Source organism: Zalophus californianus, chromosome 2 (genome assembly GCF_009762305.2).
Source record: "Zalophus californianus isolate mZalCal1 chromosome 2, mZalCal1.pri.v2, whole genome shotgun sequence".
Lineage (NCBI taxonomy): Eukaryota > Metazoa > Chordata > Mammalia > Carnivora > Otariidae > Zalophus > Zalophus californianus.
The window spans coordinates 150,946,720-150,971,501 of NC_045596.1; the positions used below are offsets into that span (position 1 = coordinate 150,946,720).

Consider the following 24,782-nt stretch of genomic DNA (forward strand, 5'->3'; position numbering starts at 1 on the left):
GGCCCTGCCCCTAGTGCAAGTGGGGTGGAGAGTCCAAGAGGAGGTCTCCTTTAGAGCTCAGTGGTGGGGCTTGGCTGCCAGAAGCCCTCTGTTGTTGGAGTGTCTCTCACAACCACCCTACAACCACCATTATTCCCCCACTTGACCCCAAGCTGGAACTTGAATGTGGAGAGCTGGAAAGTAGACCTTATTTGCTGTCCTCCAGCTCTGCACCCTTCTTCTCTTTGCCCTTTTCCCTCAACTATTCCTTGCAATCAGAAGGGTCAGGCACCTCCTTTCCTTTATATCCTTTTTTATGAAAGCATTTAACCCCATTTACGGAAGAAAGAATGTCTTCTCTCTACCATGAGGGAGGTTCATGTGGTAAGGAGATGGGACCTGGGCAACCCTCTCTCTGGGCTGGGCCTGGAGTCCTACCTTGATTGTCTGTTAAAGAAGTCAATTCTTCTACTGCTCCTGCTTAGGGAGAGAAACCTCCTGATTTTACAGGGAGGAAAGCAGTGAGGGAAAAACTGACATATGCAACTGTATGTATATGCTGATTATTAATCCTTTGTCCCACATCTGAGGGTCTGTTTTACATTCTCTCCCTTCCCACCCTTACTGTCATGTGGGAATGGGGCCGCTGTCCCACCCTGGGAGCCGAGTGGGAGAATCTGGCAAGGGCTTGAGGGCCGCCCTCCCCACCCAAGGGGCCTTCCTAACTCAGAAACCCAGCTTTGAAATCCAGGAAAAGCAGAACACTCATTGGTCCTTCTCCTGGGTGGGTCCAAGTCCCTTTCTAGTTCAAATAATAGAAACCTCAACCCAAATCTATTAAACTAAGGAGAGAATTGTTGGCTCACATCACTGAAGAGTCTGGTTTTCCAGTTTGGGTAGTGGTTTTAGGCCTTGCTGAGTCGAGGGGCTCAACCAGCTCCACAAGGCAACCCGTGGCAGTGCTGGCTTATCTCGGCCTCCACTGGAGTAAGGCCACCCAATCCTGGGAAACCACACGGGCCCCACACTGAAGGGAACTACCTGTCTGGTTAGCTAGTGTCAGGGGTGGCAGGAGAAGTTTGGGTCCCCACATGTGAGGGGGTGTTTCAGTGTTAAAATTAGGGCAGTCCCAAGCAAGTTGGAACGGTTGGTCACCTTGGCCTGCAATGACATCTGCTTCTTGTTTCCCCACTATTTTACCAGACTCTGTCACTGTCCTCCTTTACTGCACTTACCTGTTCTTGGATCTAATGTAGGAACCCTGAGTTTGCTTTTGCCAATGTTGGCCCCTCAGACTTCAGTGGAGAAGGGCTTTTGGTTCTGTTGTTGAGGTTCCTGTTGCCAGAGCTGTGTCTGGGCTGCTTCATCCTCATGGTGGTATTCCCCAGCCCCCTTAATAAAGCCGTGTCCGATGAACTCACATGCAGTGCATCTGCTCCCGCAGAGAGGATAGCCCTTCCCACCACTCCCTCACCCCTTCCTCCAAACTGCTCCTCCCTCTGCTCCCTTGCCCGGTGAGTAGACAGCACCACCTCCCACCCAGGTCCCTGAGCCTGAAACCCCCATAGCCATGCAAGGCTCCCTACAGCCCATCTGTTGGTCACCAGTCCCGCTGGTGCCTTCTCAGCCTCTACGGGCTCAGTCCCTTTGCTTCACACAGTAATTGCCCTCATTCACCAATTACTTTCCTGCCCTCCCATGCCCTGTCCTCCCTACTGCTGCCAGAGGGGTGGGTCTTTTCTAAGATATTAGGATGACACCCTCGAAGGCTCTTGCTGAATGTCCAAGCTTTCTCCCTCCACTGCAGCTTTGCACGTACTCCCCCACCCCAAATGCCGTGAGCAGAGCACCAATGACAAATGTCTGTTACCCTATGGCCCTTCTTTGCCCTGATGCTACAGCAACATTGCTAGCAGATCATATCACACAGGAAGCCTGGGCACCTTTCCTCCCATCCTTCCAACTGCCCACCCCAGTGGGTCAGAGCTGGCACCAAGGGCATATCTATTTTGCATGCTGGTCCTAACTTCTTCCTTCTTTGGCTAACTCTTAAATTGTCCTGTAGGTCTCAGCTCAGGAGGCTCCATGTCACCTCTGCCAGGATGTCTTCCCTGATTTGCTGTTCCTCTTAATCTGCTTTCATTTTCACCCTGTGTATAATATATCTATAGTTATATATCTCAGAACATTTCTTTTGCAAAATTTTAATAATGTACTTGCTTGTCACACTAAAATGTGACCTTTTTGAAGGTGCGTGAAATGTCTCAGTAATCTTCATATTTCCAGGACCCAGCACAGAGCCTGGAATACAATAGATGCTCTGAAATCTTGATTGGGTACACAAATGAGTGAATGACTGGGTGACTGAACGAATGAATAACCTGGTCTGGCCAGGTTGTTTTGAAGGTGAATGAATCAAAAGTTTATTAAGCCTCTTTGAAAAAGAAAATCAATTTGCTTCTCCCTTCCCCGTTGCTGCAAGAGAAGGTCATACTTCTCAGCCACTTGCCAAGAGATGAAGCTGAACCTGTTTGTTTCAATCAGTGAGGCTGGAGAGCAAGCAGTTGCCTCACCTTCCCGAGAGGAGAAGTGTGAGTCATATGCGTCCTCACGTTTCACATTGCACAAATCTAGGCCACCCTGGGTCCTTCAGCTTGTCCTCCTGGGTCCTAATTTTTTTTCTAACATGTGTGTGTATGCATGCATGCACACGTGTGTGCATGTGTGTGCACCCCTGCATGTGCATGTGTGTCTGTGTGTGTATTTATGCATATGTGCAAGCCACCTAGTTATATGCAGAATCTCGTCAGTTATTTGAGTGCACCTAAGTGCATTCAGCAGGTGATGATCAATAATTTCCCTCAACTTCTCTCTGGGCCATGTGCTTGGTCTCATGCTGGGAAGGAGTCTTTATGGTGAACTGTGGCTGATACTAGCCTCATCTTTGGTACTTTGGATCCATTTCTCTTTTTATTCTCTTTTTAGTTCAAAAACCCAGTTGGAGGTTGAGAATTCTAATTCAAAAAGACGTTATTTTCTAGAAGAATGCCAGAAGAAAGGGGCAGCCTCTTGAGTGTATGTTCCAATGTTACACTTTTGCCTGGGTCCTCGGGGAGCTACAGAATGGTCTTTGCCTTTGATTTAGGCCAGGTTTCTGCTTTCCCCATGAAAGCTTCCATTCTCACTGCAGAGTTGCTGTCCTGGAGGTCTCTAGAGAGGCTCTCTTTGCCCAGAAAGCCCTTGGAGGTAGCAGAATGCATAGGGGACATGGCAATGCTGGGAGACACAGTGATACTGGGGGACATGGTGACATTAGAGCACACAGTGACAATAGAGAACACTGACATTGGGGACATGGTGACACTGGGAGACATAGTCACATTTCTTTCCCTTCTCAGTCCCTCAGTAAGGGCCAAGAAGGATGTGCCCTTATCATAAGTGAAAATGGAAATCAAGTGGGAAGAAAAGTTAAGTCCTGCAGGAGGACATGCCTGGGTAACAGCATCTGGCCGCTGCAGGGATGTTAGTGGGAGAGCTAAGAAAGCAGCTTAAAGGGATTAGTTGGGAGGGAGGAATTTGAAGAAGCTAATTATAAAGTTTGTACCAGAGATGAGAGAGGATTATAAGACCTCTTTGTGCACCACCATTTTGAAAATGAAAGAAGAGTTCTGAGATGAATGTGGCTAGGTAGAGAGCAAAGGTAAGGAAAGGAGATTTGGGCACCACTGAGCCACAAGTGGGATTCGTGGCTACAGCAAGAAAGACCACATTTACTTGCAGTGTGCACATTTATGAGGGTCCTGCTGTGGTCTGAACCATGTGAAAGTGGGGACAACTCCTTACCTAATCATAATTCATCAAATGTCAGCTTACTGACAGGATTGAGCACTGTTACGAGGATCTGTGAAATATGGGCATTAGTAATAAGTGTGTATTTCCTGGATCCTTGATCTATGCCAAACATGGGGCTCAGAGCCCCGGGGAGTACAAGTTTGCCTCACAGGCTTGGGGTACTTGGCCAAGAAGGATACAGGCCTGGGATATAGGAAATGCCAGTCGAGTTGTACTGAAAATGGGGGTTGCCCCAGACTAGGGGGTTGGGGCAGGCTCCACAGGGGAGAGAATCCAAGGCAGGTTGCAGAAGGATGGGGGTTGCCATGCAGGGAGAGCCTCGGAACCAGGAGGCTGGGTGGGAGTGGAGAACTCCTGTGAGAAAGAAGCAAGAGCTGAGGCTCTAAGGGGGAAGTCAGAAGGAAGCCTGAAGGACCCTTGAATTGTAGGGTAACAAGCCTGAGCTTCTTCTGCAGACACTGGGGAACAATTTGAAGGGTTTGGAGCATAGGAAATGCCAGGTAAAAACTGGGTTTCAGGACAACTTGGCCAGAACAGAGCATGGCAATGACAAGGAGAGCCTGTGGGAGGCTTTTCCAAGGTCCCAGGCAAGACAATGGGGCTTTCCTGAGGTGGGAATAGAAATGAACAGGTGGACGAAAGAGCTCGACCCTATCAAAGCTGGGCTAAGCCCCTAGTCTCCCATGATGATGGCAGTGGGCTGGGGTACTCTCCCATAGGGTCCATCATGCATCTTCCAAAGACTTCGGAGGGATGGGAGGAGGGGCGCATTCTTTTTACGTTAAAGCAAACATTACCAGATAATAAAGAGAAGACATGGTGGGTTACAAGTCTCCTTGTCTATACTCCTGTCCCAAGGGATTCTGCTCACCTGGCACCAGAAGATATGAATCCAGAGAGCTGGGAATTCCCCTGGGTTACACATTAGACCTTGCACTATGCAGAATGAATATGGCTGCATGTTACAGGTGGGATCCACCAAGACACAGATTATGTCATTAACTTCCTGGGTCACACAGGTAGTAAGTGTGGAGTCAGGATTTGAATTCATATCTGTCTGGTGCCAGACCTTTGGCCTTCCTTCTATTCCATCAAAATGGATTAACCAGCTTCTACATAACTGAGTGGTACAAATTTGGGATGATCTGGAAGCACCTCTGTAACAAAAGGGGAGAGAGGAAATGCAAACTCCTGTGGGTTGTCTCTGACTCTCCTCTTCCTCTGATCCATTCCAGCTGCCTGGGCCTCTCCACCATGAACAGCACCTTGAGGGATGCCCAGGCCCTGAGCCACCGTGAGTGCCTCCTGCCTTCCGTGGTCCGGAACCCCTCTGTCACCCAGGTCACGCCAGCCAAGAAGATAACCTTCCTCAAGCGAGGGGATCCCCGGTTTGCTGGGGTTCGCTTGGCTGTTGACCAGCGCGTGTTCAAGAGCTTTGGTGCTCTGATGGACGAGCTCTCTCAGCGTGTGCCTCTCTCCTTTGGGGTGCGCTCTGTCACCACGCCCCGGGGTCTTCATGGCCTCAGTACCCTGGAACAGCTGGAAGATGGTGGCTGCTACCTCTGCTCTGATAAGAAGCCCCCCAAAACACCCAGTAGGCCAGGCTGGCCACAAGGGAGAAGCCCATCTGCTCAGCAGTCAAGGGATTTTGAAAGCCAGTGTGAGGCACCAGGAACATCCTCTTCCTGCAAGGGTCCTAAGGCCCCAAGGAGGATAATGCTGGTTAAGAATGGAGACCCTAGATTCCAGCAGACAGTGGTTCTCAGCCATAGAAATACAAGGAACCTGACGGCCTTTCTCAGCAAAGCCTCGGATCTTTTGCACTTTCCTGTGAAGCAGGTGTACACGACAAGTGGGAAAAAGGTAGGCTGTTGGGGTATGCTATTTCTTTAAAAAGCTCTCTGGACCTCAGATCAAAATACTTAGATGGAATGGGGAGGTTATTCTTTACAAAGAGGCACTGATTGTCCTGCTACTAATTAAAGGTGAATTAAAGGAGTGGAGACATGGAGTCAGTTAAATAAGCAATTATTATTCGTATTTTGGTTACCATTTATTGAGTGCTTAGTGAGTACCAGACACTGTGCCTTGCACACTTTTATTATTTTCTTATCCAATCCTTCTATTATCCAATACCATCTATTTCAGGGAGAGTTCAGTGCAGAAAACAAAAACTCCTCAAAGTACCTTGAGCAGAAAGTAATCTAATGCAGGACATTAGGGGACTCCCAAATCTTTGGACAGCTGGAGGCGTGAGTTCTAAGCTGGGTCTACAGGAATAGCTCCCAGCATTCTGCAGGGGAAGCTACTACCCTGCTTGAAGCTACTGTGATTACTGTGTTCAAGAATACTTCTCTATAGTGGCATCCAAGCTTATAAAGCTGGGATCAGGAAACTGCCACAGTTGCATCTTGACCCTCTTGACATGCAGGAGCACTGGGGTGCTGGGTCTAGCCTGCTGCCTGGGCTGCTATGGCCTCCTGGTACCCACACATTTGCTTCGCAGCAACAACAACCAGAAGCAAGAAGAGACGGTGTCTGCCTCACTTGCTTTTCCAGACTTGATCAAGTGCATCTAATTGATGGAGAACCCAATCTGCATATCGCCTGAACTGTGAAGAAGGCTAGTGAATAATTTTTGCCTTTCCAGCTCCTTCAGAACATGAATGTACACTGTAGGTGCACAGGATGGAAGATGGAGGTGACTTGATCTAATCAACAGTTTCCCCATAATCTAATCCTATCACTACTTAACACCTGTGTACACTATTCTACCAGTACTTAAATTTACAAGCAACAGCTACAGCAGCATGTCCCCACCCAAGTATGTAGCTGTCTTTCCTACAATCAAAACATATTCACCTTCCCCCCAGAGTCACATCAGCACTGTACCATCCATCCTCTGGGCACAAGCCCACATTTGTAGCCTCTGTCTTAAGACTTAACTATCAAGTCACCAAAATACCTTATAAAAAGTGCTAGAGGGAGGCAAGGGCAAACCATAGAAAATTGATTCATGCCTAGCAGAGTTGTGAAGAAAACTAGGTTATCTACTGCAAGGCCATTGATGGTATTAAGTTCCCTCTGCCCTCTGCCAGTACCTCAGCTAAATGTGGGTTATGGATATGGTAGAGTGGCTGGACCAATTCCACCATCTAAATTATGGTACATTTACTACATGCTGCACGTGCTACATCATTCCTGTGGACTCAGCCCTTGGAGGTACTTCCTGAGCTGTTGTAGTCTTGTGTTAATTTTTAACCTGAATATGGCAGCCACAGAAAGCACTCAAGGGATTCCCTGGGCTATAGATGACTTTCCCCCGATCCTATTCGCATAAAAGCAACCCTATTCCCCCCAACCAAGTTTGAATAGGATCCAAACTCTCATTCTGAGAGACCCATTACAGAATCAATCACCCCATTCAACACAGAACCCCCCTTGTTGCCTGTTGGTTCATTGTTGCAAGGATTCCCATATGGCCAAGTGACTGTCTCAACTTTCAACTTCACTGACTCACTGTTCAGTCTCCTGGTGGGAACATTTTCCCTTGGACCCAGAGACCTCCAAACTAGCAGAGCCTGAAGTTTTTGGGATGGAAAGCAAAATGTTTGTAGCTAGGTCATAGGTATAATAGTGAAAGGAGCTGCTCATATTCCCACCCTTTAATTCCCAGGTATCTGTTGTCTGTGGAGAAACAGCACTATATTGTATAGTGGTTGCCAGACCAGAGCACATATCACATCCTGCAAGATAATGCCTCAACGCTATAAAGTGATTACTTTCAGTTGGTGCCCATTGAATGCACCACCGTTCTATAAGTTATAGCTACTTTTGGGTGATGTGGTATATGGCTACACAGTGAATTCCATGGGTGTTAGTGCATTGTCTCACTTCTTTTGCTATAAAATCAGTTCTTTGGATAGAAGTAATTCTCATGGATTATGGCAACGATGAATGGGGTATTCAGCAAGTGCATGGAAGGATGTGGGCAAGGAAGGAAATATATATTCAAAATTAGTGCCTATTCCAGTGAATCCACATTTCTGACTCTCCCCATGATGGAGGGGTTCAATGTCATTAGCTTCCCATGAGATGGCTTGCTGAGTACCTCAAGATATGCTGCAAATCACAAGTGTTTTGGCACAAGTTTAGCATGGATCTCTGCTCTTGGAAGATTGGACCCTTAGCAGACATGACAGTCAGATCCACATGAATAAGGTAGTTTACATTCTTAGTTCATGTTTACTTTGTCACTCTGCTCATAATCAAGTTGAGCACACCTTGGGGTGGTTGGAGGAAAAGAATGACTAACATCCATTGAACAGGTCATTTGTCCACATGATTATCACCTTCTGGAGAGCATTCAATGGGACACAAATGTTCTCATTCTCTAGGCACATTCTGGGAGACCCATCTACAGATTCTTCTCTAGAGTTCCTCGTCACCAGCCCTCCAGTCTTGTTCCTTCCAAGGCCTTGATTGTCAGATTGAACTGCTAACTCCTGCCTATGAATTGCCATAGAACCTCCTGCCATTGCTCCTTCCGTGAAAACTAGCCAATCAAATAACCTTGTCCCCTGTACTTTCCTTCCCCACTGCCCTTTGTGGCCCCCAAGTGGGTCTGTAATGGTGCAGCAGTCAACTTTTGACTTGTGTCAGCATATTCTGTGAAACCATCTGAAACCCAGAATCAGATATTTTCTTCTTCAGTTAACTGGTCATAGGGAACTCCCCCAGGAAGTTTTAGGTGTGTGGGAAGGAAAGATGGCAATGCAGCAGAAGCAGGTGAACTGGGAGTGTGGCTCATGCAATTTACTTATGCCTTCCGTTCAAATGCCTGAACCTGATCTAGTACATGTCACCACCTCCTGATGATGGGGTCCTGCTTTGACACACTTGCTTTACGGCTAGACAGATGACACAGCAATCACTTCAGTTTTATTTCAACAACTAGAAGAATCAGTTTCTGCATCTAATGTTTGACTACAAGAGAAAAGAGATTCTTTTATAGTAGTAGTAGGAGCACCTAGGTCCTCTGGCCATCCCTAAACTGAGAGTTTAGACCTTGAGCTTGCCATTTTCTTTAAGTCAGAGAAGCCAGCCTACTCCATAGTCCTTGCAGCTCTCATTCTCATTAGAAGGGTCTGTCATGACAGCCAGTGATTTTCCCCCGAAGTCCTGTTCTCAGTTAAGCACTGCATTCTACTATCAGAGGTGATCATTCAAGAACCTGTTTTATCACTTTGTGCCTTAGGCCACCAGTGTCGCATTGTAACCAGATTATCACTGCCTTTAAACCCAATCAGGTCAGATAACTAATCCAAGACTCCTCTCCTTGAGGGTCTATTGCCTGCAACAACCTCTGATACTGTACATTGAATCAGTCATGATTCAGTATAGGAAACAGAAACCTCTGTGCGTATCTTAAGCGTGAAGAAATTATACACACAGAGTTTTGTGCTTAAAGATTGGAAAGCTGGAGGAGCATAAGCTTGGTTTCTGGAAATAATTCCCAGAATATCACAGAATTGACCTATCTGAATAGATACCTCTAACACAATCATTCAAGTGGGTTGTTGGGGTGATGTCCCTGGAATAATTGAGTTCAGTATTAGCCCACCATTGCTGTGGTCTGGAATCAGGCAGGTCATGTGCCACTGCTGTCTGTTGATATCCAGAAAGCTGGTGACTGGGTACTGGAAAAATGAGTGTGGCTTTTGCCATTTCAGCTGCACATGCCTCTTTATGCCTTTGACTTTTTTCTTGTGGCAACAGTCAAAAGCAAAAGAAAGACGGGTTTTACTTCACTGTCATTTCTCCTACCTTGTGCAAGTGCATCTAATTATTAGAAATGATTTCATGGTTAGAAGTCTAGCTGCAAGGGAGTCCAGAAAATGTATATAGAGCTTTGTACACTCCGCCATACTGGAAATTACACCAGAAAGAAAGTAAAACAGAGGTTGACTAACCTAGGACATGACATCTACCACACAAACTCACAAGGCAATTCATGTTATTATTTCCTTTGTATAGGTAAGAAAATTGAGGCACAGAGGTTAAGTAATTGGCTCATAGCTGCATGGCTGGCAAATGATAGAATCAACATTAATAATGTCAGAGTCATAATGTAAAAAAACTCCTAAATTATGGCACATTTGTTATGTACCCGCATGTGCTTAATGCAGAGGATACAGAAAATAAGGCTAGGTCCCTACCTTCAATCAGCTACAGTTTAGTGGGTATGGCGAAATGGAGAGAGCAGGTACAAAAATAAGTTAATTGGAGAAAAAATATTAGCATATTTTCTTATAGACTTAATGCAGAACTATTAGAGTTTCTGTAAATAAAATGGTCTCATTGCTCCCCAGGGCATGCTGTGGCATGATTATCAGTTGTCAGGTCCTCAACTGGGTGAACACTCTCAATATACTCTCAATAACTCTCTTTTTTTGTGTGTGGATCCTAAACCTTGACCTCTTTCTAGAATGGGAGCATCATATAACCCTGAGTTCTCTTTTTTCCTCCTTGGAAAAGTCTGATTTCCTAGAAATATGACTATTATAAATTGATAGACTTGGGTCATGTAGTCCATTTGGCTTCTACTGCTGTCTAAGGGATATGAATACATTGATATGTGTCCATAAATTGATAGACTTGGGTCATGTTTGCATTTTTGTGATGCACTAGAGCTCTAAATCAACAAAGAAGTGTGCTTAGTAGTTTGAAAAAAACTTCTAATCAACTAGGTTGAAAGATCTGGTGTACAGCTAATTTAATGTCATTTGTGGGGAGAGGATGCAAGAGTTCTCTTTTTCTCATTTCCTTGCTAATGAACATACCCTTCTAATTTGAGAAAATAAAGAAGAACAGATTCAGCCCTTTGAAGATGAAACTAAATCCCCCAACACTGCCAGTTACTATATAATGTCATAAATAGTGCAAAGTCTCACAATGTGCTGTAGGGACCTCAGGGCCATGTGAGATTTTTCTAAAAGCAGGGACCTGTTTCCTGGAATGCAATGTTGCCTGCTCAGCATCCAGCCTAGGATGTCCTAGGGTGGGTGGGAAAGGATGGCATAAGCCTCTGGGCAGGAGCCTAGAGAATCACTGGGGGAGCCTGTAGAGAGAGCAGCCTTGCCCTTCTCTGTTCCAGAAGGGCTGAAAGCAGAGGTGATGGGCTCGAGATTATACTGGAAAACAAAGATTGGACCCAGGAGAGAACTCTTTGTGGGAAATGAGTGAGATAGTGAATCAGATCTCCATGGGGAAGCTGGAGGCCTTTCTGTTCTGGTTGCTTTAAAAAAAATTCATATTCTGGAAGGTGCAAGGGTGAGCAGGGAGGCAGGCCAAAGACTTCTTGAAGTGTTTTCCACCTGAGGCATCCAGAAGAACCCCTAAACCACAGGCCTTAAACTGGGTGGGGGGAGGGGTATAGGTAGAGAGGAAGGTGTCATTTGTGGGAATAGGTGATAGGACCTCAGCCCCCAGCTAGTTATGGAGGTATTATGGCAAGTGGATAGGACAGAATTCTGGGGTGAGATGTGCAAACTTCAGGAAAGGGCCAGAGTGACGGGATTCTTCCTCTACCTATGTCTCCCTGGGTAGAAGAGGGGCTCTGCAAACCGGGCCTCCTAACTCAACACTCTCCTTCTTCAGGTGGACTCTCTGAAGGGTCTGCTCCACAGTCCTTCAGTGCTAGTATGTGCTGGCTACGAGTCTTTCAAACCTCTGGCAATGGAAGATTCTAGAAGATACGGAACTGAAACTTTATCTGGGCAGACTCCAAGAAACAAAACCGGTGAGTTCGTTTTGGAGTTTCCCCAATTTTATTTGCCCTGGATAGTGGTTCAGTAGGACTAAGCAGATATCCTTTCTAGATAATTTAAAAAACCTGCCTTTTGGCCCCAATTTTTGGGTATCCCACATTTTTTGGGTCACCCTTGCCTCTTCCGCTTTCTTACTGCCATCAACCTTAATTGGGTTGAAATTTGCTTGGTGTGTGAGAGAGGAGAGTCTGGTATTTAAAGAAAATAAGGATTAGGAGATCTTGAACTCTAAATTTCTAGGATCTAAAATAAGCTTTATTAAGGATCATGGTGGGCATGACATTATGGAGGCAATGGACCATGGGTATATGGCATTTGCATCTTTCAAGAGTCATGACTCCCTTAGATAACAGTAGAAGCCAAATGGACTAAAACTAACAATAACCATTGATCCTCCATCTATTCATCAGTCTATACATCTAACTGTATGTATATCCCTCCAAAAAGCCTACTATGTGCCAGAGTGTAGGTGTTGTTATTTAAAAACACATTATTTTAAAGGCATAATTAACAACTGCAGGTTGAAATTTTCAGCAAAATTATTGGAATGGAAATGGGCAAATTTGGTAAATAAACAAAATAATATCCTTTGTGAAAAGCTACTAAGAAATGACAATAATGGTTTTGGTGATCAGTGCATGCCAGGTGCTAGAGGTACAAGGACCTATTAGCCACAGAGCCCCCTTCGGAGGAGCTCCTAGTCTCATTAGGTGCTTCTGGAAGAGCAGAGCTTGGCGAAACCTTCTATCTAGACGGACTCAAGTAGGCAGATCTGTTCTTTTGCTGGCCATAGGCTCAGCCTCCACTAGCCTTTTCCTCTTGCCAATCAGGAAGAGGTGAAATGAGAAAGTACTAAGGGCTTCATTCCTACTTGGGACCGCTTCTTTCTTCCTTCAGTGGCTCCCTTTTCTTCTCTTTTTCATGGCTAGGGTGCAGGCTTGACTCTCAAGACTTGCTATTGTGTGTCCAGGTCCTTCCTTGCAATCATTTATCAACCCCGAAGCTTGATGACTGTTAAGATGATAAATCACCACTAATAATTGCAAAGCATTTTACAGTTTACAATCAGGCACCTTTACAGCAGCTTATTGATTTTGTTTCCTGTGTTGGGCTTGAGCATGAGCCGGGCCCACAGTTAGCTCTGGGCCCTGCTGCTCTGCCTGCCAACTCTGTTGTCTATTGAGAACATAGTTTGTGCTAGCAACTCTGCAGAAAGTTTTATATGCATTGCCCTGCATCGTCAAAACAAACCTACAATTATTATTATTTTACAACTCAGTAAAGAGTCTCTGCCAAAAACAACACAGCGAGGAAGTCGCAAAGTTGAGACTGAATTCAGACGTTAAGTTCATCTCACTAGGTTTTGCTGGTTCACAGATTGCAGACTGGATATTCATTCTAGAATGGTTTCTGACCTTATTTTGTGGTTTTGGGGGCGGCAGGGTGTTTAAATGATGAAAGGCTCATGACTAGCCTTTATTCTCTGACTCTGAAGCTCCCCCTAGTAGCTCACTGTCTTTCTTCTTTTCTCTTACTTTCATTGTGTGCCAGGAAGCTGGGGGCCAAAGGCCAAGCAGAGTGTGATCCACTCAAGGTCCAGGTCAGGCAGCCGGCCACGGCGGTTTTCCTTGCTCTCAGAGAGGTCTGGTCTCAGCGACCCCCCGATGTCCCTGCATCACGCTCAGATGGGCCCTGCTCCTGACAGACACCGTCAGGACATGCCTGCCCAGCTCGGCCCATTGGTGGCCAGTGACGATGTTGAGAAAAAGGTCCGCATGAACAAGGATGGCAGCCTGTCTGTAGAGATGAAAGTCCGCTTCCATCTCCTTGGTGAGGATGCACTCCTGTGGTCCAGGAGGGTGGGGAGGGCCAGTGCCTTCACAGCAGCCAGTGAGGAAGTCCCTGTCCTGGGGGAGGTGGACTCCCTCCACTGTGTGTGGGAAGACCACCCCGCGGGCTCCTCAGAGCCTGGGGCACAGGGACAGGGGCCCTGTGAGGCAGGATGTGAAGAAGCCCTTGGCCGAGGCCGGTGGCAGCCAGGGACCAGGTATGAGATCTGGATGAACCCCCTGTACTCCACCCAGGGAGAGGGGATGGCCTCTCAGAGGAGATCCAGGTTGACCCAACACTCCCATTCCAGGAGGCCCTATAGCCAAGGGTTCACCAGCAGGAAAAGAAGCAGCAAGGACAGTGTCAGCCCTGCTTCTAGTGACAGAGCCCCCAAAGACTCCGAGCCAAACTCCTCCTGCTGCTCCAGGTCTCCAGAGGGCAGTGTGGGCAGCTGCGACCTACATTCAGTCTCAGGGGCTGCCTCCCAGAGGGGAGCAGGGTGGGAAGCTGGTGGCCCATCCTGGACTAGTGAGGGCCCAGGTCCACAGGGAGCAGGGCAGGGCCGCAGGGAGCCCCATAGCTGCCTGAAGCCCCAGACCCGAGACACGGCAGGTGCTCTTTCTGACTCCTCAGGGAGTGCTGGGTCTCTCGAGGAGTCTAGTGAAAGGGGTGAGCAGCACCAGGGCTGCCTGAGCAAGACAAGGGCCGTGACTACTTCCTGGACAAAGGCCATTCAGGGGGAAGGCCCCAGTCTGCCCACGGTGAGTCCCTTGTCTTTGAGGAATGAAGACTCTCAGGCAGAGGACAGTGGACAGGGTACCAGGCACTCCCAGGCTAAGGGTAGGTCTGGGAGGAGACCGCCCCTGGCTCCCGGTCATTCTGGCTCTGGGGACACTGCAGGCCATTCTCCACCTTCTGCCTGCGCCTCAGTCCCAGGCAGCAGGAGAAAGCAAAGGGGCAGAGCCAGTGCTGTGTCCTCACCCAGCATTTCTGGTCTCAGCCGAGGGGCTCACATAGGCTGCCCCAGGCAACACCACACCCAAAGGCATACCCACCGCCCACCTGACTCACCGGTGCCCAGGCAAATGCCAGGACCTCCCAGCAGACTCAGGGCCTGCCCAAATGGCTCAGCACCACCCCTTTCTGCAAGCTCACCCAGGGCCAGGAACCGGGCCTCCCAGGACACAGGGCCACCCTCCTCTGCCTCTCTTCATTCCCAGTATGTACAGGGGGTCCACAGTGCTCTCATAACCCCTGTGAGCAATTCTGACTGTGCTTCCAATTTCTACTCCCCATACTGTCCCTCTGCTGAGACTGAAGGGCACCCTGAGTTCAGGGCATGCTCATCAGCTCCCACACCTTCCAACACATCAGACTTTTTGAGCAGCCAAGCTGATGGTCTGGACAAAAAGGCAGGGGGTGGCATTCCCAAGCCTTCCTGGCCTTTAGTTCTGCCAGTTGGACAGCCCGAGGGAGGGATGTCGGGAGCCCACAGAGGCTGCGACTGCTCACCGATCAGCACATCCCTGTTCCACAGGACCCCCAGTGATAAGACTCACGCCCTGCAGACCTCCCAACCACTGGGAAGCCGGGGACCCTTCTCTGAGGTCCCCTTGATATGCACCCGATACTGTCCCACCCCCCCAAGGACATGGCCTTTTGTCAAGAAATACCCTTCGTGTAGCAGCAACCCCAGTGCTGACTGGGGGCCAGGCGGGGGAGAGCTGGGGGAGGGAAAGCTTGAGGCATGGTTCCCCTGGCCCCCCGGCTCTCAGTCAGGGGCCACGGGGAAAGCAGTCAAAGCCTCAAGAAGAGGCAGCTCCAGCTGTGGCCCCAGGTCTGGGAGAATATTCCAGGGGAAGAAGGTTGCTGGTGGAAGGCTAAGTCTAGAGGGGCAAGAGAGAGATGGCGGAATGGCGCTGGGTGCTCTGCCCCGAGCCTCACCAGAAGCTGTGGTCCGTGAATGGCTAAGCAGCATCCCAGTGGAGCCCATACCCATGAAATGTGAGATGGTGAGTGAGAGCACAGTTGTGGCAGGGGATGACCCAGAAGGCCCCAAGGAGGATCCTGTTGACAAACGTTCCCCAGAATGTCTGGGGGAACCAACGCAGGTCAGACAACCGTCTCATGAAGGGGCCACCAGCGAGAGAGCAGAGCCAGACGGAGCCCTCCCAGTGACTGGTGATGCTCATCCCAAGTCAGAAGAGGGTCTTCCTTGTAGCGGAGTTTCAGAAGACCCCAGGGAGGCTGAATCAGGCAAAGGCATGGCCATGGACTATTCTGCGGGCCCATGTGTGTTTCCGCACAACGTCTCTGCCTCCATACAGATCATGAAGGCACTGATGGGCTCCAAGCAGGGCAGGCCCAGCAGCCTGCCCGAAGTGTCCAGCACAGCGGGCAGGAGGCTCAGCCGCTCTGCCCAGGCCCTTATCACCTGTCTTGCTGGGCTCCACTTCTTTGATGAAGACCTTGGGTCTCCCATTGGCAAAGTGAGGTTCATAGACTCTCCTCGGTACCAGGAGCTCCTGAGCACCCTCCAGGCCCTGTGGCCGGGGTGCGGCCTCAGGCGTGGTGAGCCGGACTCAGGCCTCTGGGAGCTTGGCTGGTGCCAGGCTCTGCCAGGCCTCAGGTCTGACGTCATGACAGAGGACTTCACACCGACGTCCTCATCTGGTGTGGATGTCGGCAGTGGCTCCAGAGGCTCAGGGGAGGGCAGTGGACCCTGTGCCATGGAGTGCGCCCTGGTCTCTGAGAGGGTAGCACTGCCCTTAAAAATCCCCTCCCAGAGGCCTGATTCTAGAACCTCCAAGAACCGAGAGGATCCAGGAAACCAACAGCTGAGTGGTTCCATGGCCTCTTCAAATTCCCAAGCATGGGCTTGTGCCAGCAGAAAAGATGAGGCAGAGAGAAACAGTGGGGGGCAGGTTCTGGGCAGGAACCTGGACCAAGTAGTTGAAAACACAATGCAAGAAGAGGAGGTACCGCTAGAGAAAGGCGGAGAAGAAAAAGAAATCGCAGCCCTGCAAGGAGATGGTGTCCAGGGATTCCCAGAAGAGGGAAGAGTCAGGGGACAAGAACTGTCAGAGGCCAACTCTCAGGATGGGGAGGGTGCACAGGAAGATAAGAATGTGCAGGAAGAGGAAGCAGGAAGAGACCCTGCCTCCACTATACTTTGCCCTCCAGGGAAAAGAGAAAAACCCACAGAGCTCCCTAGGAGCCTCAGCGACAGGGATGCAAATGCCAGTGGCCCCCAAATGGAGCCTGGTTTGGAGAAGCTGCCCAAAGCCTCTGAGACACGCCATGCACAAGCCCAGGCCAAGTGCATCCAGGGGCCTGGGGAGACGAGCTCTTCTCCGGCCCGCAGAGTGTCTCTGGACACTGACCCCCTCTGGGTGTCCAGGTTGCTGAGGAAGATGGAGAAGGCCTTCATGGCCCACCTTGGCAGCGCCACAGCGGAGCTCCGAGCCCGCTGGAGCCTGCAGAACAACAGCCTGCTGGACCAGATGGTGGCAGAGCTGCAGCAGGACCTGGGCCTGCGGCTCCGAGATAGCACCGAGAAAGAGCTCCAGGAGATCTGGAGCCAGGCAGCGGGGAGGTGGCCGGGGCCGGCCCGGGAAGGCCTCAGGTGGGAGATGTCCCTGCAGATGGAACAGCGCAGGCACCGTCTCCAGGGCCTGAGGTACCTCTCAGCCTTCTCCAGGCAGGCTGGAAGCCAGGGGCCCGGCCCCTTCCCTGCGGAAGAGGAGGATGCACCAACCCTCAGCAGAGCCCTGGGGACCTGGCTGGTTGGGGAGGCCGAGGGGGAGGAGTTTTGTCCCTGTGAGGCCTGCATGAGGAAGAAAGTGATCCCCACATCCCCGAAGGACACAACGGGGGCATCCAGGGCACCCATCCAAAAGGCCTTCGACCTGCAGCACATTCTGCAGAAGAAGAAAGGGGGGTGTGCTAGTGGGGAGGCCGCAGAGGCAGCCCCTGAGAAGAGAGGGATGGAGCCACTTCCGGAGGTCCCCTTGGGGACAGGGACTGTCCAGGGGTCCACTGGAGGCCTGGAGCTGGGGTTAGACCAGGACCCTGGGACAGAGGGGTGGGGTGAGGGTGAGAACAGCCAGATCCTTGGCAGAGACGGAGACCCCCAAGGGGGAGAGGAGGAGGCAACTGTTCAGAAGAGAGAAGAGAGCACAGGGGCCGGGCGACGCAGTGTCCCAGAGGGAGCAGGTGGGAAAGAGCAGGGCTCTGGTGGGAAGGAAGAAAACACCGAGGAGGGCTCTGGGGCTGACACCAGTTTGCAAGGTGAGGCCTCTGGAGGAGGTGACCCAAGTCCAGGAGGACAGAATGATAGCATCAAAACTGCAGAGGCCCCGGAAGCTGAAGGAGAGGGGCAGCCAGAGTCGGGGGGAGGAAACCAAGGGGAGGAAGAAGGTAGCCCGCAGGTCGGCTGGGGACAGGGCCAGCTGGGTAAGACTTCTGGAAACAGAAGCCCAGATCAAGAGGGGAAGCCAGCACTGCCCCCCACCCCAGGTGGACACAGCCCCTGCCAGCGGTCAGGCTGGAAAGCAGGTCCCGCCTCCTCCCGCACCTCATCTCTGGGAAACTGCTCTCAGCTCTCTCAGAAAGGCTCTGTAGAAAAGCCTTTGAATGGAGACATGAGGAGCTTCGAAGAGGAGTCCAAGGGACTCCCTGGTCCAGAGAGAAAAGTCACAGGTATGTACCCAGAAAGTTCCACTTCTGAGCAAGAAGAGGCCCCCTTGGGGCCAAGGATTCCAGAGCAGGAGGCAGGCGAGGCCTCTGGCCTAGCAGCTGAGGAGGTAGTTAAAACTCATGCTTTCACAGAAAGGAGGTTTAAAAACCTCACCACGGACAAAACAGTTGGCTTTGGCCAAGATGACTTAGATTTCTAGAGATCCAGCCGCGAGGCAGTCATGAGTCTGTTTTTAACCTTTTGTCTACACACCTGAGCGTGGCTCGGTCCCCTGGAGATGTGCGAAGAGCTTGGAGAAAGATCAGGACTTGCCAAGGACACAGCCACACCACGCTGTCCCTGGGTTCTAAATTCTGGAGCTTCACAAGGCCCTGCTGGCCAATCCCATGTGCGGTGTGAAGGAGGGTTACCTCAGATCTGCCCTGTTATCTGAGGTCAGCTGGACCCTGTGAGTTTCCTGCTGAGCGCAAAAGGATGGAATCGACTGGAAAAGTTCCAGGAGAGTTTTTGTTTGTGTGTTTGTTTTTTGCTCTCATTCTTTTGCCTATTGATCTCCGGTTATTTTTCTCCTTGGCCTCTCTTGGCATTCACCTCGTTTACTTTGAGGTGTTTTTTTTTTTCTAGTCTTGAATATATTTGGTGACTCTGCAGATGTGAATACTCGGAAGACACGGATAAATTCAGGGTCATTGGACAAAGTTTGTTCTCAGCCCCAAAGTCCAAGTGTGTGTCCTTAATTCATATATATATTCATGAAAATACATATTGGTAATGGAAAAAATTGGGAAAGGCAAAATAAAGCAGGAAGAAGGAAAAGTAGTCATCCATAGTCCCATCACTCAGAGATGACTAATGTAACAGTTGCCTACAGTTCCTTCCCAATTTTTCATAATGGTTTGATAGTTGAACTCATCCTTATACACTTCTTTTTTATTTAACAATATAGGAATTTCCCCAGTTTATCTCAAAATCTTCACAAAACTTTTTTTCATAAAACTATTTTTAATGCCTGAATAATTTATTATGCAAACATAAAACACTTTACTTTGCCATTTCCCTAGTGTGGGCTATTTAGATGGGTTTCGTTATTTTTTTTTTTCTTAGCATTTTTCTGCCCGAACTGCAGATGATTTCCCTAGAATAGATTCCCAGGCGTGGAATTACTTAGCCAAAAATATCAGCTTTTTTCGAGGCTTTTGATATCATGCTGCCAAATTGCTTTCCTAAAGGTCTGTACTAATTTACATCACCTGGCCCACCACGAGCTCATCAGTGTTTGGTATAGCCATTAAAAATGAGAAATCTTTTGCTAATTTTATGGGCAAAAAATAGTACCTGACTTTAATGTGGTACTATTTTTGATATATTTGATTGCTGGTGAGATTAAAGAGTTTTCTGTTTATTAAAAAGCTATTTGCATATAAAGTTTTTGTGTATGCCTTTCGCCCAGTTTCAACTGGGATCCTAGCTTCTTCTTCTTCTTCTTCTTCTTCTTTTTTTTGATGAATTGATTTACCTGTGCCCTTTATAATTTTTTGTTAATATTCTATTTATCATTTTTGAGATTTAAAAAAATAATGCCCTTTCTCTACATCCTTCCACAGCTAGCCTTGGACGGGGCCGTGTCTAAGTAGGGAGCTCCTGATGGGGCAGAATTTCTTTGACTGGTTCTCACCAGCATTCCCGCTCATATATGACCATTTTGTGTATTCGGAATTATTAAAGTGGAAGTCGATGCTACAAGGGCAGGTATTGCCCCCTGGTTGTTTAAATGTAAATATTAATAATAAAAAATAAGCAAAAATAAAAATAAGTAGCAAATTAAGAATAAGTGAGTGTTGGGTGTAGGCCATGTCCTCATGCCTGCAGTCACCTGTTCTGTTTCTGAGTGCTGTAAATGTTCTTAATAAAATTTGATGTGTTGTAAAGGTTTCTGTGGAGGTGATTATTCTCTCTCTCTCTTTTTTTTAAGATTTTATTTATTTATTTATTTTAGAGATGGGGGAGGGGCAGAGGGAGAGGGATAAGCAAACTCCACCCTGAGCACGGAGCCTGAGTCAGGGCCCAATCCCAGGACCCTGAGATTGTGACCTGAGCCAAAATCAAGAGCTGGTTGCTTAATCAACTGAGCCCCCCAGGCACCATATGTGTGTGTGTGTGTGTGTGTATCTATACACACACACACACACACACACACACACACACACACACAAGCACCAGTGCCCTAGCCAGAAGTCCTCAGTGGAACAGATTGTATTGTGAACTTGCTTTAAATATGGTGACATGCAGAGTTGTCCAGAACTTGTCACTGTTAGTTGACATGATGTATACACCATGCACTTCTTCTGTGGCTTGAGGTCCCCAGTCATCCCCTAAGAGATATTCCAACCTTTGTGTTTCCTAATCTGACCTCCCCAAATGACAGAGACAGCCATCGCTGGAACTCACTGACCTGGCACTTAAAATGGCGTGGTCCGTCCCTGATCATGAGAACGCAACAGCATGGGATTTGGAGTCGCATGACCTATAAGCTCAAGTCCCAGCACTAGCACCTCAGTTTCAACTGTGAAAGGACTGTTTTCCTCACTGCATTGTTGAGAAGTCGATGAGATAACATATGAAACTTCCTTGTACTCATGTTGGGAACATAGCAATATTTTCATTAGCACTGCTGTGTTTTCAATGCCTGTTATGTGTCAGTGACCATATTAGATGTACGTGTACTCTTCCCAACATGTCTGTGAACTAGGCAAGTCCACACTGTCACCTCCGTGTCACGAATGTAATCGCGACAGGGTAGACTTACATAAACTTCTCCAAAATCATGCAGCTCGTTAGGGGTAGAGCCAAGATTTAAAACACAGATGTTTCAGAGTCTAAAGTCTCCGTCCTTTTTCCATCGTATCATATTTTCTTCATTTCGATTCAGGCCCCATAAATAAATAACTAAAGGTGATCAACACTTTGTTGAATGAACTTACTGCAAAATAGTTAAGACTTAGAAAAGTAAATTAGATAGGATTGGTTTGCTCAACTGATTGCATTATGTCCTTAGTAATGGTCTACTTATATACAGATATCAGGAGCTGGAGATAAGCTGGTTTCATAAAGCTGAGAGTTAAGCTGGAAAATTATCTCTCCATGGGATTCTCCTTTCAGTTACAAACCCACCTGCCTTAAGCTCCCAAATATTTCTGCCCTTTACCTTTTAAAAATTGTTGTTAATGGAAAACTGTGTTTTCTTCTGACTTGGAGATAAAGAATTCAGGGCCATCCCCGAAGGTGGGGCTCTTCGTGTCTCCTCCCCCACCCCCCTCACAGTAGCGATCATATGGCATACCATGGTTCAGGCCTCTGACATGTAGCATCTCGGGAAAGTGTTGGTATTCCTGTAGTGTTAGCCCGAATCCCTGATTCCAAACTCAATTCATTCGTCCCTCAAAGCGTTGCCAAAATCTTTATAACATTTCCAGCCAGGGATTTCTCCTTGAAGTAAGTTGGAGAGAGAAGTGAGCAGTAGTAAAAAGAAGCCAAGCTCCTCTCCCCATCCTGTTGTCTAGCTGGTGGGGATCAGAGGCTCTAGCTCAAAAGGACCATCTTTCAGCAGCTGGGAACCAAAGACCCCCATGTCCAGGTCCCGTGCCCAGAGATTATGACTTTATTGGTCCGAGTTAAGAGTCCCAGCACAGCTAAGTTGTCAAGCTCTCGGATGTATACAGTGTTCTGCCAAGTTGGCTCAACACTGACTTGGTCCAGTTTCCTTTTCCCAGGTGAGAAGACAGACCCATCCTGAAAAAAGGAATCATCTAAAGCACACAGCTTTAGACACATGGGTGGCCATGCTGAGACCAGATACCGTATCTCACTTCAGACTCCTTCTCAGAGCTGAGAGAGGTCCTGCAGAGGAATGGGACGAGCAGCAAACCCACTGCCTTGTAACCCAGACCTGCGCCCTTCTCACCTGCATGCCCACCCACCTTCCTCTCCAACCCCCTGCATCTGAGTCTGTCCCTGAGACTCAGGCTTTATCTCCACAAGAGCCCTTCTGAGGTGTCCAGGGGAGAAGTAACTTGACCTTCTTCTGCAAAGCTCTCCAGGCAGGTGCAGCTTGGAAGGGGACGCATCCTGAGGATTTCCAAACAAATCATGGGCCAGGGTTTCCACTTAGACAACTTGATCCAAGTGGACAGTTCCGCTCAGAAAATTCTGATTCAGTGTGTCTGAAGTGGGACTCAGGAATGTGCATTTTCACAAACTGCTGGAGGAAATCCCACATACCTGCCTCTACCCCACTGCGTCGCTGAGTTGACTCCTCTGTGGTCAGGTCATCCCACCAGAACTGGGGTTCCTCAGAGAGGCTGCGCACCTGTCCCCAGCCTTGCCAACCCGCCAGCCCCACCTCCCCCCCCCCCAACAGTTTCCCTGCTCTCCTTCATTATGTGGTCTGCCCAAGGGAAAGTGTAGGTCAGCCACAGCAACCTTTCTCTGCTTCCCTCTCTGGAGAAGCAATTAGGGTGGGTAAAGAGAAATCTCCCTCCGCTGGTCCTCCTACCCATCCCCAGACCCCAGATCCAGAGGCACAGCTGGCAGCCCAGGCCCCCTGTTTGTCTGTGGGTCTCACCTGGGGCAGACGCAGACCTGGGCAGCAAAGGTCCCTAAGCTCATGCCCTCTCACTAACCAAGCAACACCGGGCAATGGGACGCACACTTGTTTCATGACTTCCACTGGAGTCCCCCCGCCCCAGGCCTGGCATCCTGGGGTACTCAGCCCAGGGTCTTCAACCCTCAGACTGGTGACCATTCCCAGCATCAGAGCTGAGCCCCAGTATCCAGGGGGAGAGGGCAACTGCTTCATGCTGTTCCACCTCTAGGCTGGTCTCCACTTTCCCACGGCTTCCACACCCTCATCCCAGAGGCAATTGGAGACCCTCATCTGTGCCTTTGTTCCTACTGGGGTTTACAGACCCCTACCCATAGCCTCCTGGGTTTTAAGTTTTTAGACTTGGTTCGCAGGTGATCAAACCCAAGGTGCCCAGTTCGTTGATGAGAAGACCGATTAAAGGCCCCACAGGTCAGGAGCATGACCCAGCTGCTGCCATGCTTCCCCCACTTTCATCCACACCTCTCTCCCATCTCAAATCACTGTCCTGCACCACACTCTTGGCCCTAAAATCATGGCTAGTGGCCTATTTTCCAAACAACATGGTGTTTTTTAGTCATCTTCCTGATTGGTAGGGCCCACACTCCTAATGATGCCCGCCCCCCCCGCCCCGGCTCGTAACAATGTCTCATCCTCATGGGCCTCCAATAGTCCGGCTCTGGCACTTCCTCCATGGCCTGCATGTGAACCTGAAATGCTGAGGTCTCCCCATGCCAGCCCACTGCTCTTCCCTTCTCTTCATCTCCCTGAATGCCCTCACTCGTTCTGCTGTTGCTGCTCCTAGTTTTGGGCTGATGACTCCCAAATCCAGGGCTTCAGCCCAGGCATCTCCCTGAGCTCCAGCCCCTACATTTTCCTCAGGAGCAACACATGCAGAGTAGAACTCATCTCCTTTTCTCAGCCTGTTCCTTTCCATGTTCAGACCTGGCACATGCTCAGACCTGGCATCATCTCCATCTATCCTAGACTCATCTCTCCCCAACCATGCCAGTAACACCACCATCATCCATCCTACACTCATCTCTCCCTCACCAAGCCCATAGCACCACCATCATCCTAGACTCATCTCTCTCCCACTGCACCCATGGCACCACCACTATGCATCCTAAACTTCTCTCCCCCACCACACCATGGCACCACCACCATCCATCCCAGCTTCATCTCTTCTTCCACCAAGTCCATTAAGTCCTCTCTCTCTCTATTCTACTAAAACTTCCCAGGCCTGGTGATTCACTCCTCACCATTACTACTACCTGCCTAATAAGGTCTCTCCGTTTCTCACCTTGCTCCATTCAAGTTTATCCTCACCATAGCCACCACCACCTATCTAAAAGATAAACCTCACCAAGTTACTTCTAGTTATAATTAAGCAAGAGCCTGTCATCACCCAGAATGATGCTCCTGACTGCTTACAAATTACCTTGCAGATTATAGACTTATCTACCACAGGCCTTTTTGTTGATGACATGGAAAAATCTTAAGCTTTTACTAAAGTATTTTGCTAAGCTTTGGGAAGAGGCCATTTTCTTCCTATTTGCTTTTCCCAGGACTGTGACCACAGCATGTTCTTGCCTGGACTCTTCTTGAGGCAGCACTGGAGAAATGGCAGAGCACAGTGGTGAGCAGTGTGGACTTTAGAGGTGGACTGAAGAGCTCTAACCTCACCTCCACCATTAGTCGCCATTTACTCAATCTCCTTCATGTGAAAATCAAGGCAAATAATAGTACTCACCTCCTGGAGTTGTCAAGATGGTTCAGAGAGAACACACAAAACAATTAGCATGGTGCCTGCTCACCTGGAAAGTTGTCAATAAATACTATCAGTTGTTGTCACTGTTATTTTTTTCTTTTTATTCAGCAGAGTCAGCTATGTCAGTCAAGGAAAGCAACTTGGGGCATTTTTATTTGGGGAGTGAGGCAGCTTCCCCTAAAA

General features: G+C 48.8%; 1 protein-coding gene across 1 annotated transcript; it reads left to right on the plus strand.

Annotated features, from left to right (window-relative positions):
• The first annotated feature begins 5,085 nt into the window (after positions 1 to 5,085).
• RP1L1 (RP1 like 1) lies at positions 5,086 to 23,644 on the plus strand. Its single transcript, XM_035726355.1, has 7 exons — positions 5,086 to 5,694; positions 11,491 to 11,632; positions 13,212 to 14,330; positions 14,508 to 14,746; positions 15,266 to 17,579; positions 17,706 to 17,945; positions 23,634 to 23,644. The coding sequence occupies exons 1-7, from the start codon at positions 5,086 to 5,088 to the stop codon at positions 23,642 to 23,644; spliced, it is 4,674 nt and encodes a 1,557-aa protein (XP_035582248.1).
• The last annotated feature ends 1,138 nt before the right edge of the window (positions 23,645 to 24,782 follow it).